The sequence below is a fragment of the Poromitra crassiceps genome (assembly GCF_964638095.1).
Source record: "Poromitra crassiceps genome assembly, chromosome: 6".
Lineage (NCBI taxonomy): Eukaryota > Metazoa > Chordata > Actinopteri > Beryciformes > Melamphaidae > Poromitra > Poromitra crassiceps.
This window is the reverse complement of record NC_139627.1, coordinates 25,501,263-25,519,583: the sequence shown is the minus strand read 5'-3', so window position 1 is coordinate 25,519,583 and position 18,321 is coordinate 25,501,263. Positions and strand designations below refer to the sequence as shown.

Below are 18,321 nucleotides of genomic sequence, written 5' to 3'. Positions count from 1 at the left end.
ATGGTGGATGGAACGTAACATTAGATGGAGCGATGAAGGGAAACATTTATTATTTGATGAGAGCGTTAGTTAAATGAATTAAACCCATTTCGTGTTTGTCATACTGTAAGTATGCTCGTGATGATGGGACATCAGAAAACACACACCAGTCACTGCGATCCCAGTTCAAAATGAAGTGTGTGGAGATGAGGACAGAGGCAAGTGAGTTGTGAAACTCCAATCATCTTCTGCCAGATTAATTGGGGGAAGAGAGAGAGTGAGAGAAAGAAACGTGCCATACAGTTCATTAACTCTGCTCCTTAGGGCTGTCTCTCTGCCCCCATGATTTAATTGGACTGTGCCTCTGCTAACAGTTGACATCATTTGGGTGAAATGTGTCAGCTGCTTTATCTCCGTTTTTGTTCTTAATTGGAAGTTTCTGTGACAATGCTGGTCAAGGCTGGAGGTCTGGGCCCAGTTGCACAAAGCACCTTAGGTTAAGATATCCCTTAGAGTCAGAGTTAAGGTGTCCATAAACTAGAACTGGCTGCACAAAACACCCTTAAATCTTCTCCATAAGGTTACAACATTTTATGGAAAACATAAGCACAAGATTTAAGGGTGTTTTGTGCAGCCGATTCTATTTTATGGACACCTTAACTCTGACTCTAAGGGAAATCTTAACCTAAAGTGCTTTGTGCAACTGGGCCCTGGTTTTTAAGGCTAAGCTCTTGCAAGTAGATAGAAAGTCATGCTGGTAATACTGTAGCTACAGTAGCTGCTGATGTCAACACATGTTTCATCCCTGTGGTGGATTTCTGTGAGGGATTTTTTTGTGTGGGTGTTGTTAACTTTCTCTTTTTTTGTCATTGTTTTAATTCAAATATGTATGCACAATGGAGCACACACCTTAATGTAGGAGCCCATGGTGGAAACACATGTGCACGGATATTAATGTATGATTTATAGGGATGGGACGTGTATTGTGAAAAAGAACCTCAATATTAGCTACATTTGCAGTTTGCCTATCACAACTTCACAAGCTCTCCATCCAAATTACATTATTTGCATTTTGTAATGACATTTTTAAATTGTTCTTTCTGTTCTAGCAAGTCAGTGCCACTGCTAGAAACATTTGTGACTCAGAAATAAACATAATTCTTCAGTCAAACTTTGTTGTCATGTATTTATGACATTGTATCGTGGTTACATCGAATCATGAACGCCTTTTCTCTACAGTGAATAAACGACTTAAACCCCCAGATAACAACACTCTCATCCCCCGATCTCTGCAATGCCTTTCTCCACTTCTTTGAAAATAAAATCTCCCTAATCAACAGCTCACTATCTGCCTCTACCACTAACACCTCCACTCCTACCTGCCCTACTACCACACCTACCTCCGCCTGATCACTCACCCCCTCGCTCTCTCTCACTGCTTTCATCATCACCGCCTCCAAGACAACCACCTGCTCCCTCGATCCCATCCCCACCATTCTAACCAAGGCCGGCCTCCCTGCCCTCGTCCCCCACCTCACTGCTCTCTCCAATCAGTCACTATCTCAAGGTAACGTTCCCTTCTGTCTACAAGCTCGCCTCCATCACACCCATCTTTAAAAAGCACAGTCTTGAGCCAACCAACCTCTCCAACTAACGCCACATCTCAAACCTACCGTTCCTTTCCAAAGCCCTAGAATGTGTTGTCACTGCCCAATATCACTCCCACCTCCAGCCCAACAACCTGTACAAACCTCTCCAGTCTGGCTTCCGCCCACTTCACAGCACAGAAACTGCCCTGGTCAAAGTCATCAATGATCTACTCCGCTCTGCAGACTCAGGTGCCCGTAACATCCTGATACTATTAGACCTCAGTGCAGCCTTTGATACAGTGTCATTCCATCCTCCAAAGGCTGCACCAACTGGGTGTTGAGGGCACTGCACTGGACTGGCTTACCTCCTACCTCACTGACAGACAACATTTCATCTCCCTCTCCAGTTACACCTCCACTACCTCCTCTGTCACGCAGGGGGTCCCCCAAGACTCAGTCCCCAGACCCCTGCTCTTCATCTGTTGCATACTCCCCCCTTGGACACATCATCTGCAAATTCAACCTGGACTTTCATTGCTATGCCGATGACACCTAGATCTACATCAGCACCAAATCCACCCAGAATCCACCGCTCACCCACATCAAAACCTGCATACCTGCAATAAAAACCTGGATGACCCACTCTCATTCGATCCCCATGTCAGATTCATCATCTCCGCTAACATAGCCAGAATCCTATACTGCTCCCCCCCTCCCCCACTGCTGAATCTCTCATCCATGCCTTCATCTCCTCCTGCCTAGACTACTGTAACTCCCTCCTCACTGGCATCAGTTCCCGATCCCTCCATAAACTCGAGATGGTTCAAAACTCAACCGTCCGTCTGCTCACAAAAACCCGGTCCCAGCACCACATCACACCTGTGCTCCACTCTCTCCACTGGCTCCCCATCAAACAGCACATCAACTTCGAATTGGCCCTCCTCACCTTCAAAGCCCTCCATAAACTTGCACCCCCTAACTCGCTGACCTCCTCTTCCCCCATCAACCCCCTCCTGAACCCTCCGTTCCTCACTGTTCCCCTCACCGTTCCACTATCCAAACTCCACAGCTTCGGCGATCAAGCCTTCTCTAGAGCAGCCCCACATCTCTGGAACTCCCTCACCCAGCCAATCTGAGACTCACCCTCACTCACTATTTTCAAATCCCGCCTAAAACCTATCTGTTCTCCCAGGCTTAGAACCTCCCCTACCCATAACCACATCTACCACCCCTGCCTGCTCCCTCTCTCCTCTTCCCTCTTGTCTGCCTGGCTCCTGTCCCTCCCATACACCCCATCGCCCTCCTTCTATGTATCTATCCATGTATCCCTGCTTACTTGTTACTGTTCTCTGATGCTTGTTTCTATTTTTGTTCATCCTGTTTGTTTTATGTTGACTCATATATTGTCAGCATCTTTGGGTGATTGAAAAGCACTATACAAGTTACACAAATTATTATTATTATTATCATCATCATCGTCATCATCATCATCATCATCATTATATCGCGTGCCGAAGTCCCATCGCTAATGGTTTAACATATCCATGTTGAATTTGGAAAATTAACAGCCTCATTCATTATTCAGGCTCTCACCCAAAATGCAGAACTTCGAACCCGACTCAACCGTATCCACTCTGAGTCCGTCCTGACTGAACAGGTGGTCAGTGTGAACATTATCTCCACGCCTGATGAGGTAGGTCACTGTGTTCACTCAGGACTCACTCACTGACAATCCCGATTTCTTACTCATCTCTATTGACACAACAGTCTTTTAAAAACCGGCCATGTAGCTGTAGTCTTTGCTTCCTGCATTTGTCAACTCTATTATTTATCCACACTTTTGTTTGAGAGTGATGGTCTTTCCAGTCTGCCTTTGGCAGGTGAGCTTAAAAGACCATTAGTGTATGCTGACCGTGACATCAAAGTTAATGGAAAACTGACTAATCAGAAAAGGATGGGCGCTTGCCCTCTGGCAAAGATACACATGATGCAAAATTAACTGTTATGGTTTGTTTGTGTGTATTCAGATCATTTACAATTTTAAATTTTAAACGTCTCATCTCAGGAAGTTTGAGTGCATTAGTATTCATGCCCAGTTGCCCACAGTTAACTGAATAGAAGTAGAATTTCCATTAGTAAAATATATTAATATATCTATACATGATTATATATCATATTTTAAAACTATATGTGTATATATATATATATATATATACATGTAACCGAGTTGAATCAGCGCGGATTCCTCGTGAGTCCCGAGTGGTAGCGAGTGGATTGGTTAAACTCACTCCCCAGGTATAAAGGCATGTTAACCAGCTCCGCCAAGGGAGCTAGCTCTCTTGGTGTTGCGGTTAACATGCTGGACTCCCAAGCCGAGGGTCGGCAGTTCGAATCCACCCCTGGACAAGCCCTTAACATGGGTTGCTGCAAGTACCACCTACACAACGCCGTTACATACATACATACATATATACACACACACACACACACACACACTCCCATAAAAACAATATACAACACAAAGAAAAAAACAGACCCAGAAGACTTCAACTATGAATTTTTTGTTCCATTCAGTTGTGTAACGTGCAGAGGAAGGCAGAGTGAAAGTGTGATGTTTTTGCACTTTCCTGCAGGCTGGGGAACAGATGGGAATACCGCTTACTCAACAGGCCTCTAATGAGAGTCGGCTCTCCATGTCGGAGTCTGTCTCTGAGTTCTTTGATGCCCAGGAAGTGCTTCTGTCTGCCAGCTCATCGGAGAATGAGGTACGCCAGAAGAAAAGAACCAGGTATGACAGTGGACAGTGGCTGTTGAGGTGCTGAGAGAGGATAATAGGACCATGGGAAGCAGATTGCAGAGGAAGTGGATCGGGGAGGGGGTTAAACTTGTCCTGCTGCCGGGAAACTCAGATAAATCATCGCTTATGGCCGTGTGCGTAGCTGGAGTTAGTCAGCGATGAATGAGTGCAGCGGCAGGGGGAAAGGCAGAGATAGCACACGACGGAAACTCAAACACAGCCAGCCACACTGGAGGGCCCCTGGTTAATCTACCCTGAGGCCTAATCCCTCAGATCGGTTCAGTGGGGTCCTAAAATAATAGCATTTCTCTTCCGACTCTCCCTCACAACTTCTAGCATCAGGGTTTCAATGATACAGTAAGGCCTTCCTTCCTTTATGAATGCAGTTTGGTCCATATCACTCAAAACAATGATTGCTGTCTCTCCAAGAGCCGCAGATATTCCCCTTTCACTCCTATGAATATCCAAATAAATATGGCCACAAAGAATTGTTGCTCTGCAGGCCCACATACAGTAGAGCCTTACTGAAGAATTACTCACGAAAATTAATCAGCCCCGAGCCCCCTGTCCTCCAGCTGGAGCACCCTGAGCCTCCTGTCCTCCAGCTGGAGCACCCTGAGCCCCCTGTCCTCCAGCTGGAGCACCCTGAGCCTCCTGTCCTCCAGCTGGAGCACCCTGAGCCTCCTGTCCTCCAGCTGGAGCACCCTGAGCCTCCTGTCCTCCAGCTGGAGCACCCTGAGCCTCCTGTCCTCCAGCTGGAGCACCCTGAGCCTCCTGTCCTCCAGCTGGAGCACCCTGAGCCTCCTGTCCTCCAGCTGGAGCGCCCTGAGCCCCCTGTCCTCCAGCTGGAGCGCCCTGAGCCTCCTGTCCTCCAGCTGGAGCACCCTGAGCCTCCTGTCCTCCAGCTGGAGCACCCTGAGCCTCCTGTCCTCCAGCTGGAGCGCCCTGAGCCTCCTGTCCTCCAGCTGGAGCGCCCTGAGCCCCCTGTCCTCCGGCTGGAGCGACAGGCCCATTCAGACCAGTCTGATCCTGTGTTGGCCAAACCTTTACCAGCAAACATAGCAGGCAAGCTATTACAGCAAGCAGCTACAATATGCTCCTCCTCAGCAGCGTCAATGGCCTCATTGTGTTTGCTAAATAAAGGGTGTGAAAATGCTGCAGTGTCTCATGATTACTGCAGTGGGACAGATAGCCAGCAACTGCTGCAGTTTGCTAGCCACTGGCCATCTGCAGTGTGTGTGTGTGTGTGTGTGTGTGTGTGTGTGTGTGTGTGTGTCGTGTGTGTGAGAGTGAGAGTGAAATGGCCAAGGCGTTCCGCTATTGACTGCCGTTCTATCGTTCGTGTGTGTAGTACTCTACTGCACTGAATCACTCCGCTCTCTCCCTCATCCCTTCCCAGGCTTCAGACGATGAGTCATACGTCAGCGATGTGAGCGATAACATTTCAGAGGACAACGCCAGCGTGACCGATAACGTCTCCAGACAAAGTAAATCCCCACCGCCACTTCCACTAGCCCACTTCCAACATCCATAGCCTTCTATTAGAATGATGCACAGTAGCAGGGAATCCCACGCAGGGGATCAACCCTGCTTCCTGTATAACATGCGGACACACAGACACTAACACACTGCACTCGCCACTTAATTTATCGGGGAGGTGGAGGCAGTTGACTTTGCAGGGCTGCTCTGTGCCAAGAGAGGCTCTCAGGCGGTATGAAAGATCTCTGTGTAGGTGCAGGAGAGACACTGTCTGCCTCCTCCATCCTTTTCCCATATCACATAGAGATATACCGTATAGTACCATATCTCACCGTGTTTAAGATGCTCAGCGTTCCTATATACTGTAGGTGTGGCAAGTCTGGAAATGTATGGGAAACGATTGATTATTTCTGGGTGATTGAAACATTTGGGAATTGCATAAAAAGTAAAGGGAACAAAATGTCCTGTCCTGACACAAATGTGACCACACATCTTAGGTAGTTGCCCCACTTTCTTCCTTTCTTTTTTTTAACATAATGCTATTTGCTGTTGAGAAGGATAATCTTCAGCTATAGAGTGATATGGCCTAGTTGGCGGTCATCCAGTGAAGGAATTAAGGTCTGCCAAAAGTATGGAAGGGGAAATGGGAAATGTGAAGGCACCCTTAGGCTTGAAGCTAAAGTAAGCAGAAGCTAAGAAGCCCAGCGGCTACTACTGATACTGTTGTACCACACATGGCTACTACTGATACTGTTGTACCACACATGGCTACTACTGATACTGTTGTACCACACATGGCTACTACTGATACTGTTGTACCACGCATGGCTACTACTGATACTGTTGTACCACAATGGCTACTACTGATACTGTTGTACCACACATGGCTACTACTGATACTGTTGTACCACACATGGCTACTACTGATACTGTTGTACCACACATGGCTACTACTGATACTGTTGTACCACACATGGCTACTACTGATACTGTTGTACCACACATGGCTACTACTGATACTGTTGTACCACGCATGGCTACTACTGATACTGTTGTACCACGCATGGATAGTTAATCGGTCGGTCTTCTTCCCATCCCAGTGGCCAACGGAGACTTTGCTGGCAGTGCCTTCCGTAACGGGCGGCGCACCTGCCTGCCGGCACCCGCTCCTGACACCAGCAACATCAACCTGTGGAACATCCTGAGAAACAACATCGGAAAGGACCTGTCCAAGGTGTCCATGCCTGTGGAGCTCAACGAGCCCCTCAACACCCTGCAGCACATGTGCGAGGAGCTGGAGTACAGTGAACTCCTGGACAAGGCTGCTGAGACTGAGGATCCCTTCGAACGCATGGTAAAGACCCATCAAGTCAATAATGTAATGTAATAATGCCTCATTTGCATATTTAAACATACAATTTCAGAAAGCTTGTAACACAAAACATGATTGTCTTAATGTAAGTAATCAACTGGGGTAGTTTCACCGTGATATCTGTTAGTTAGAATTTTTACCCTATTCACCTGAATGTAAATATTTTGCTGTGACGGCAATTTACAATTTTCTGCTGCCTGTAGCTTGCCAGTAGCTAGTTGACCAGGTTGTGCACTCAGGCTGTGATCCTAGAAAGTCCTAGATATAACGTTCATGTCTAATTTCCCCCCAAAAAGGGAGGGGGGGGGGGTGTTTGCTCCTGGGTATAAATACTTATTTCATTTAATTGTCACTGTTAAGGTGTTACCCTCTCTGTTAAGGTGTGACGCTCTCTGCTGGCACACGCAGCTTCGTGGACATTGTTAAAATCACAAATGAAACAGGATACTGGGACGGGACCATAGACATAAATAATATAGACGTAGCTATCCCATTAAAGTTCTTCTCCCTGGCGGAGTTCAAACGTTGGCAGTCACCATCTTGATTTTTCGTCAGCAGAGTGGGAGGGAATGGGTCCTTCTGCACCTCACGTGAGATGGGAGATTGGTCCGTGATCGGCAATCTGCACAATCACTGGACAGGCGATCTGTCAATCACCCCCATTTCTATCATCTATTTTACTCCAAATGGGCGAGTTATATAAAAACAGTTGTTATGAAAAGGAGAAATTAGATATAGACCAAAACCATGTTTCGCCCCTCACTGGAAAGATCTTTAATCCTGTTACAAAGTCGGGCATTTTAACATGGGGAGATCTGCCTACTGCCCCCGATGCCTAGTGGCCATTCGAGGAACTACAGCTTTTCAATTCACTTCGGCATCATCAGAGGGAAGGGGGGTGGGCTGCCCACTGGGACATGACGCAGGGAGGGATCATTCAAACGTGTAAAGCCATGGGATAGCAGTTAGGGATAGAAATGCAGATTTAGGTTTTCTTTTTCACAATGAATTAACCATTAAGAATGCACTGAAATCAGATTGTTCGCCGCAAAAAGGTATACCAATTTTCAGAACCCTATACCAAAGTGCACAGTAATTTATTATTATTATTATCATCATTATCATCATTATTAATTATTTATTTGGGGCGGGCATTTATTGTTAAATAGGTGTATATTATATTAGGTGTATTATCATTGAAAATTAGCTAAGGGGGGGAAGGATGGGCGAATTCTTTATTTCATTGTGACTCAAAAGAGGTCGCTCCCTTGTATTTAGTAACCCCAAGGTGTGCTGTAATTAACTGATGTGTGCTCTAAATAACTGATGTGTGCTCTAATTAACTGATGTGTGCTCTAATACGACTACATGCCAATAGATTTCCTGTGAGACTCTCTCTACTGCTGCTTATTGGGCAATTAACAGTTTCCTTCTGTACAGCAGATGTTTTTTTGGGTCCTTGAGCCCAGTGACAAACAGCCAGGCACACACAGGTCGGCTCTTAAGGCCTTTACACACCAAGAGTGATTTATTCATGCGATTTATTCGCACGTCAATAATGTTTTTCACTAAGCAAAATTGCGCCACATAGTTTTCGCCTACGACATGAACAGTTCTACATAGATGAACAGACAAATAACTAACATGTAGGCAATGATACCATGGTGGAGCGACGACCAGACAGGCGGCCACACAGCAGCAGCCCAGCCTGTTTGTGCGTATTGGTAACCACAGGACACAAGTCACACCAAACTTGATTCAGAGGGAAATCAATAATGTCTCAACCAGGAAATTACACCAAGTGATTCACTCTTCAGTTATAAAACGCTATATTAGCTCCATTATCCCACCCCCCGACACACACTTTGAAACAACCAGTGCCCAGCTTGCCAATGCCCCCAGGTCGCCAAATGTGCATTGCTGGCACTGTGTTCAAACTGGACTTGTTTCAGTTATTACTTAACACTATTTTACCTAAGACACAGGGCTAGCCTCTGCTCCGGGTCAATCGGCTCTCTGGGACTCAAACTGTCCCAGACATCCTGAAGTAGATGCGAAAGTGCCCGTGGTTTCAGCTCCTGCGTGCCAACTTAAGCAGTGGAACTCTCCCATGTTCTCTCCTCTCCTCAAAAGCAATGTTGTTGGCGCTGCTTAATTTTTTTTCCGTGCCACGATGGTTTGTTTAGAACCTATTTAATTTAACCGAAGAATTGTGTCGCGTTTGGTGTGAAACGTAAACAAGGCAGCATCATGCTCTGATGCAGCTGTCTCCCTATCTTTATCGGGATAGCACCCAATGCATACTACTTTAATGTTTGGCTTATTCATTACAATGCCTATTATTATAAATCTGTTAATCCCGCTCTTAGTGATGTTGACTGTGTTGTTTTGACTCTCTCGCAGGTCATCGTCGCTGCTTTTGCAGTCTCCGGCTACTCATCTACTTACTACAGAGCAGGAAGCAAGCCATTCAACCCATTACTTGGAGAGACTTACGAATGTATCCGGGAAGACAAGGGCTTTTGTTTTTTCGCGGAGCAGGTAAGTTTGTCCACACAGGTTGTTTCCTCCCTTCCTCCACAATCCTTTGTTTTGTTGGATTTGCAGTGTGCCTGTGTCTGGTGGGAGTCATAACCATTTTCTTGGTATCAGTCAGAGAGAATAGATGGTGCGATGATGACCCTGTCTCCATAGTTGCTTTCCTGCTGCTCTCTGAAGGTCTTGACCTTCTCTACAGCTCAGTTATGGGGCTAGGCGATAAAGTATAATATCACTTTCTCTCTCTCTCGGTTTCGGACAGTATAACAATACAATGGCATTTGTTTTTAATTTCCTAAATCTCCTTAATATGGTATACTGTACTTGTATTTGGTTTAAGTGACTATATAACATAGATACAACCAATGAGCTCACATATTTATACTTCTACTAATTCAGACTGCACACTTTAAATATCGTGCTTAAAAAAGTAGGCAGAACTGAAAGTAAAATGTAAAATAGAAACATAGGCTGTTTTTTAAGAGCAAAAGCACTATTAAGAAAGAAAATGATTAGAGAAACAGTAAGATACTGTATGTAAGATCGTACTGACAACACTATGCCCATGTGTAGCTTCATATCTTCTTTAGTTAGTTAAAATTGGCTAAGTGGGCTCTGTCTGTCCGGGTGCATTACCGCCTGATGTCACTCGAGCAATTGTGATGTCATTAGTGATGCCACTCGAGTTCCTGGCTGAGGCTAAACAAGTGATGGGAGTATAAGTAGGGAGAAGAGAACAAGGGGGAAAAGGTAGTTTCTCCAGAGTCTCCACCCTAGAAATTGAGCGAGCGTAGTGCACAAGATTTCTAGTTGAAAAAACACTCGGCTCCAGTTCCAGTTTTTTACCATTGCACATTTGCATATTATGCATGACTGCAGGGGAGATGAAGAGTGTGAGAGAGCGTTCAGGGATGGATGATGGCTTGTCTGTAACAACATATGTCAGACTGCAGTCATTTGATCTTCTCTCCCTAAGGTGAGCCACCATCCACCCATCTCAGCTTGCCACTGTGAGTCTAAGAACTTCACCTTCTCACAAGGTAAGTTACCTGCCTAATTAGTAAGGGGGGTTCAACATGGGAAAACCAACTTGGCAGTTGATTCGACACATCTCGAGTAGCCTATTTAACATCCAACTAATTTCATTGATGGAAAATTCTTATTCTAAGCCACTTGCTGAGGACAGATACAAAATATTTAAATGCTCCATACATTGCTTTTCATTACTGATAATATTGTTGGTGTTTTGTTTTTCAGAAGTGAGATGGAAAAACAAATTCTGGGGGAAATCAATGGAAATAATACCAGTCGGGACAGTCAATGTTATGCTTCCAAGGTAGGTTTAAACTATATTTTGTTTTCTGCTGATGTCTTATGTACCACACTGTTAATATCACCCTCAAGCTGTTACCAGGCGGTACCAAGATAGCTCCAGAAAGGTTTACATGACCCATTTAGAAGGCAGCACTTAATTTGAATAATATTTAATCAAACTTTCAATTCAACTATATTTTTCATTGTTGTTTTTTTGTTTTGTTTTGTTTTTGTATACAATTTTAAAGCATGATTTACCTGGTTAAACGTGAATATTAGATTACTTACACTGGGCTAGTAATAATAAAATGTGATTTTTATCTTTGGAACTTTAGAGCATGATTTGCTTCATATTGTGTTACGTACTGTATAGAGAGGCAAAGTGACCACCTACTTCCTGCTTCAGCACTGTACCAGAGATTTTTATCCGCCATTTATTTTCCCATAGACATTTTGTAAAATGCTTATAAAAATAGTATTACTTTGTCAAACCAAGCGATTCAGCTATATTTAGAATCGGGAGAGAGCATAGAACATTTCACTCGGACCAAAACTTTAAGAAAATATTTTCTTTAAATCCGTAATTCTTTTACGTTTTGGTCCGAGTGAAATGTTATGTGGTCTCTCCTGTTTCAAAATATATCTGAATCGTTTGGTTTGAACAAGTAAAACAATTTTTATAAGCATTTTACAAGATGTCTATGGGAAAATGGCGGATGAAAATCTCTGGTACAGTGCTGAAGCAGGAAGTAGGCGGCCACTTTGCCTCTCTATACTGGTCTACTCCCTGCCCCCCAGCCCACAATTATCATGTATCCTAGGGGGTGTCTGCCATCTGGGTAGTGTAGAGGTAAACGCACTCGCCTACCACAGCGGTACCTCTGGCTTCGTCGAGCGTTCCTACAGACACAATTGGCTGTGTCTGCAGGTGGCAAGCCAGTGGGGTATGTGTCCTGGTCGCTGCACTAGTGCCTCCTCTCCTGTTCGGGGGAGGGGAACTGGGGGGAATAGCGTGATCCTCCCACGCACTACGTCCTGCTGGTGAAACCCCTCGCTGTCAGGTGAAAAGCGGCTGGCGACTGCACGTGTCGGAGGAAGCATGTGCTAGTCTACGACTCTCCAGTGATCAGCAGAGGGGGTGGAGCAGCACCGGGATAGCAGGGTAATTGGCCAAGTACAATTGGGGAGAAAATGGGAGAAAAACTGGGGGGGGGGGGATTATAAAAAATAAAATAAAAATGTATCCTGTCATAATGTCCTTGAGAAAGACACTACATGCTCTGTCATGTGGTGCTAATGTGCTCTCTGCTGGGCCATGTGAACCTGTAAGGAGTTCCTGCCTGTGAAAAATGTCCTTGACCAGGTTGGGGAGAATGCTGCTCTATTTTTACCTCTCAAAATGATTCAGCTGCTGCTGAATAAGCAACTAGATTAAATAGAAGAGGACATCGCAGTTGATAGAATAAGATTGCATCACCTGCTGCTTTGTTTATGAGACCTCTGTGGGAAAGGCCTGCTAATACCCGTTAGCAACTGTGCTTACGTCATAACAGCAGCCGCTCAAGCTGATTAACTGTCATTGTGTCTTTTTAGGTTTGGCGATCACTACCAATGGAACAAAGTCACCACCTGTGTACACAACATCCTCAGCGGGAGACGGCGGATCGAACACTATGGGGAGATCACCATCAGAAACACCAAGAGCAGTGCCTGCCTCTGCAAACTGACCTTTGTCAAGGTAACATCCAGTCAGTAAACAAGCAATCTAATCAGTGATAGCTGCAACAATACTGTGTGTTTAGATGTGAATACATAGCCATGTCTTGCTACCTTCATTTATAGCATGGAATTTGCTTCTTCAATATGACTTCCTCTGTAATATGATCTCTTAATATTAAAAGGAACTTATTGTTGATGCCAATGCACATTAGCTTACTGCACAGTATTTGTCTTTAGGGAAACTACTGGAGTTCTAATGTGAATGAGCTTCAAGGATTTGTGATGGATCAAGAAGGGAAAGTGATCCATAGGCTTTTTGGCAAATGGCACGAGGGCCTTTACTGTGGAGTCCCGCCCTCTGCCAAATGTGTCTGGAGGCCAGGTAGGCATCAACTCCTCATCCACACTCACACTCAACACGGAAACCAGGTCATGTGTCTGGAGGTCAGGTCATGTGTCTGGAGGCCAGGTAGGCATCAACTCCTCATCCACACTCACACTCTACACACATACACCAGGTCATGTGTCTGGAGGTCAGGTCATGTGTCTGGAGGCCAGGTAGGCATCAACTCCTCATCCACACTCACACTCTACACACATACACCAGGTCATGTGTCTGGAGGCCAGGTAGGCATCAACTCCTCATCCACACTCACACTCAACACAGAAACCAGGTCATGTGTCTGGAGGCCAGGTCATGTGTCTGGAGGCCAGGTAGGCATCAACTCCTCATCCACACTCACACTCAACACGGAAACCAGGTCATGTGTCTGGAGGTCAGGTCATGTGTCTGGAGGCCAGGTAGGCATCAACTCCTCATCCACACTCACACTCTACACACATACACCAGGTCATGTGTCTGGAGGCCAGGTAGGCATCAACTCCTCATCCACACTCACACTCAACACAGAAACCAGGTCATGTGTCTGGAGGTCAGGTAGGCATCAACTCCTCATCCACACTCACACTCAACACAGAAACCAGGTCATGTGTCTGGAGGCCAGGTCATGTGTCTGGAGGCCAGGTAGGCATCAACTCCTCATCCACACTCACACTCAACACAGAAACCAGGTCATGTGTCTGGAGGCCAGGTCATGTGTCTGGAGGCCAGGTAGGCATCAACTCCTCATCCACACTCACACTCAACACGGAAACCAGGTCATGTGTCTGGAGGTCAGGTCATGTGTCTGGAGGCCAGGTAGGCATCAACTCCTCATCCACACTCACACTCTACACACATACACCAGGTCATGTGTCTGGAGGTCAGGTCATGTGTCTGGAGGCCAGGTAGGCATCAACTCCTCATCCACACTCACACTCTACACACATACACCAGGTCATGTGTCTGGAGGCCAGGTAGGCATCAACTCCTCATCCACACTCACACTCAACACAGAAACCAGGTCATGTGTCTGGAGGCCAGGTCATGTGTCTGGAGGCCAGGTAGGCATCAACTCCTCATCCACACTCACACTCAACACGGAAACCAGGTCATGTGTCTGGAGGTCAGGTCATGTGTCTGGAGGCCAGGTAGGCATCAACTCCTCATCCACACTCACACTCTACACACATACACCAGGTCATGTGTCTGGAGGCCAGGTAGGCATCAACTCCTCATCCACACTCACACTCAACACAGAAACCAGGTCATGTGTCTGGAGGTCAGGTAGGCATCAACTCCTCATCCACACTCACACTCTACACACAGAAACCAGGTCATGTGTCTGGAGGCCAGGTAGGCATCAACTCCTCATCCACACTCAACACGGAAACCAGGTCATGTGTCTGGAGGCCAGGTAGGCATCAACTCCTCATCCACACTCACACTCAACACATAAACCAGGTCATGTGTCTGGAGGTCAGGTAGGCATCAACTCCTCATCCACACTCACACTCAACACATAAACCAGGTCATGTGTCTGGAGGCCAGGTAGGCATCAACTCCCCAGCCACACTCACACTCAACACGGAAACCAGGTCACGTGTCTGGAGGTCAGGTCATGTGTCTGGAGGCCAGGTAGGCATAAACTCCCCATCCACACTCAACACAGAAACCAGGTCATGTGTCTGGAGGCCAGGTAGGCATCAACTCCTCATCCACACGCACACTCAAAACACAGAAACCAGGTCATGTGTCTGGAGGTTAGGTCATGTGTCTTGAGGCCAGATAGGCATCAACTCCTCATCCACACGCACACTCAAAACACAGAAACCAGACCAAGTTGGAGCTGCACTTCTGTGCTTCACTGGCTTAACATAAGACTTCCCCAGTGCTCATTACTGGTGTTATTGCCCACTTAACATCCACTGGAAGTTACAGTAAATGTGAAATTGAGGATTCCTGAAGACATATATTGTATGACAATAGATTTGGACACATTTCTTTGGAAGGTATAGAGAGCAACACGTTGAGGAATAGATTTTATATGCTCAAGATTGATGCTCATGTTTTTCCCGTATTCTCTCCTTGTCAGGCTCCATGCCCACAGACTATGAGCTGTACTATGGCTTCACCAGGTTCGCTATTGAACTCAATGAGCTTTGCCCTGAGCTGAAAGACGCGCTGCCACCTACAGATGGCCGATTCAGACCCGATCAAAGGTACAGCATCACCTCTCCACTCTGTACAGCCAGTACAGAGGTGTGGACTGTAATGCCATCGTTGCCATTATTTCTTAGAGTATATTCTCGTCTATGTTTTATGTTTTTTTGTGATTTTTGTAGATTTTACTGGCTGCATGTACTGTATGTCATTCAATGTACTGTCTTGACACCAAGGACCACATTGGAAACAAGTGTGTAAATACTTTGATGTGCTATCCTTTGGGCAATACCTGCATCCTGTGATGTTTGTATTTGTTTTTTATTACCCAGAAATAAATCAAATCAAATCAAAAAAATCAAATCGTGATATTGGGTAACACAGTTTGCTGCTGCCATTGGCTGCCATTGTGGTTTACCACAAACTAGACTGCAATAGAAGTCAAATAAGTGACTGCTTTGAAGGAGGGATAGTTATGGCCATAAAGGAGTGAAATATGATGTTGTAATTCAGGATCAGGTACTCACATGGGTATGCACAAATGAAAAGGGCCCTTATTGAAATGGCTATGGCAAAAACACTGTATAATTGTATTTGGTTTAAGTGACTATGTGTCAGCAAACTGCCTTAAAAAGGTAGCGAGTCACTACCTTTTTAATCTGCTGGTGATATTGTTTTTGTCTGACGAGTGCGGATTGAAAGATTCTGCTTAAAGGAACAGTTCACCCAAAAATGAAAATTCTTTCATCTACTCACCCTCATGCCTCGAGATTAAACCAGTCACCATTAAGTCAATGGTGAGTGATTCTCTCCACTGACCTAAATAATATGGATGAAGCCATGCACTATTTTTTGGACTCACGTTTTGCATCAAAGTGTTGTCTGTGTCCTTGCACAACTCACACGAGACGGCAGGTTTCCCAGAGCCGCAGCTGTGTCTGCTATTGGTCCGTCATCGTTAAGCTGTGCGATTACTGGACAGGCGACCTGTCAATCACTCCCTTTTCTATCATCTATTTTACTCTAAATGGACGAGTTATATAAAAATTCAACCCCGTACAGTTGTTATGAAAGGTGAAATTAGCTATATAGGCCCAAAACTGTGTTTTGGACCAATCTGTTTAACATGCTTAAACACTGTTACAACGTGGGGCATTTTAACACATGGGTGAACGGGAAGGATGGCATTTCCGAGTCCTCCCTCAAGTGGCCATTTGAGGAACTACAGCTTTCAGGATTACTTCCGTGACTTCCTCTGAAAAACCCAGACCTAGCCCACTGGTTTTCTCTTGAGTTGTACTGGCAACCTCCCTGTGTTTATTTGTTTATTTAAAAGGATCCCCATTAGCTGGCGCCGAGACGACGCTAGTCTTCCTGCGGTCCAAACACATTACACATTACATTACTAGCAATTGTAAACTGCAAACAAAGTAAAATGCAGTAGTAAAAGAACATAGTAAAATGATAAGAAATAGTAAATTGCAATTGCAATTGTAAATAATTTGCATTGCAAATAAAGGAAAATCACTGAAAAACAGAGTAAAAAGCAGTACAAAAATAAGAAAGAAAAATAATAAAAGAAATAGTTTGGCCTATTGCCAAACTATTGTTGATTGGAAGAAATCAACTCATCTAAATAACACTCTCTACTATTAAAAAAACATAAAAAGAGAAGTCAAAGTGGTGTCACAAGTGTCAATGTGTGTTTAATGGTGTCTGTGAGTGCAGATGGGATTTAAGCTTCCATTTAAAACCTACCCTCCCATAGATGGAGGAAATATTTCCTGGTAGACAATTCCAAGACACTATAGACCTAACAGTGTTCTTCATATAGCTGGTGTTGTTAGGTCTAGACAAAGTCAACTGACCCCCATTCGCCCCTCTAGTGGAGTGTGTGTGAGTACTTGAAACTATAAATTATGCTGTTATATTATGCCGTGTTATTTATGAACAAACGTCACCTGTTTCAACTGGCATGAGAGTGTGTAGTAGATGATGACAGAATTTTCATTTGTGTTCCTGTTGTGAACTGTTCCTTTAATGAATTGAATGAATATTGTAGATCTGTAATTACCTCCGCCACGGAGCTGGCAGGGCCAACGTTCCGGCCACTGGAGCCAATCACAAAAAAGGAGCTTAACTTCCAGACGGATTCACGCAACACCACAAAACTTAGTAGAAAGGTTGGTCATGGGCCAAGGATGCAGTGATTAACTTTCCACGCCCACTGGCCAAAAGCAAGCATGGCAATGGGGGTAGCCAATCACAAAAACATTCACATAACACCACGCCATGGCGGAGGTACTATGCACTCTACCAAGTGCCCTCTAATTCACTCTGTTAATTCTCTGCTTATCTTTGACTGTCATTGCTGGCTAGTTGCAATGTGTTTAGTGATGAGTGTTGTCTTGGTGTACAGGCACCTAGAGGAGGCCAATGTGTTTAGTGATGAGTGTTGTCTTGGTCTACAGGCACCTAGAGGAGGCCAATGTGGAGCTGGCTTCCTCTGAGAAGCAGCGCATTGAGGACCTGCAGAGGACCAGGAGGAAGTGGAACGAGGAGAATAATGTCAAACACCAGGCCCGCTTTTTCAGGTAAGCACAGGAGATGTTCACCAGACTAGAGAAGATCAACCATGCCTCCTGTCAAAACGGCTTGCAGTTAATGTACATTAGGATGTGTGTTCCCCTATTTTCCTCAGTTTTATATTCAAATCAACGTCATAGTAAGCTGTGACGGACTATTGTAATGTTACATGCATTCATTCTGTCTAGGAGTTCTTGCGCCTTCTGGATGAGTTTTTGCATGTGTTCATTCTGTTTAGGAGTTTCTAGCGCCTTCTGGATGAGGTGTTGCATGTGAAGTTCTAGCACCTTCTGGATGAGTGTTGCTTATTTTGGAGGTTTGCATGCTCATTGGTGGTTGAAGTCACATGGTCTATTACTTTGCATGCTCATTGGGTGTTGAAGTCACATGGTCTGTTAGTGACATG

At 45.2% G+C, this 18,321-nt stretch overlaps 1 protein-coding gene across 4 annotated transcripts in view; it reads left to right on the top strand.

Moving 5' to 3' along the window:
* The window catches only part of osbpl6 (oxysterol binding protein-like 6), a gene marked incomplete at its 5' end in the record, with an annotated part of 45,602 nt that overhangs the window by 26,393 nt on the left and 888 nt on the right, over nucleotides 1–18,321 (top strand). For 3 of the 4 annotated variants that reach the window (XM_083638761.1, XM_083638760.1, XM_083638759.1), the window contains 11 exons: nucleotides 3,154–3,261; nucleotides 4,202–4,333; nucleotides 5,765–5,852; nucleotides 6,945–7,198; nucleotides 9,620–9,757; nucleotides 10,731–10,794; nucleotides 11,012–11,090; nucleotides 12,662–12,806; nucleotides 13,025–13,169; nucleotides 15,262–15,388; nucleotides 17,801–17,923. In XM_083638761.1, coding sequence (XP_083494887.1) covers nucleotides 3,154–3,261; nucleotides 4,202–4,333; nucleotides 5,765–5,852; nucleotides 6,945–7,198; nucleotides 9,620–9,757; nucleotides 10,731–10,794; nucleotides 11,012–11,090; nucleotides 12,662–12,806; nucleotides 13,025–13,169; nucleotides 15,262–15,388; nucleotides 17,801–17,923 — 1,403 coding nt within the window. The remainder of the gene's footprint in view (nucleotides 1–3,153; nucleotides 3,262–4,201; nucleotides 4,334–5,764; nucleotides 5,853–6,944; nucleotides 7,199–9,619; nucleotides 9,758–10,730; nucleotides 10,795–11,011; nucleotides 11,091–12,661; nucleotides 12,807–13,024; nucleotides 13,170–15,261; nucleotides 15,389–17,800; nucleotides 17,924–18,321) is intronic. The other variant, XM_083638762.1, reaches the window with a different exon arrangement.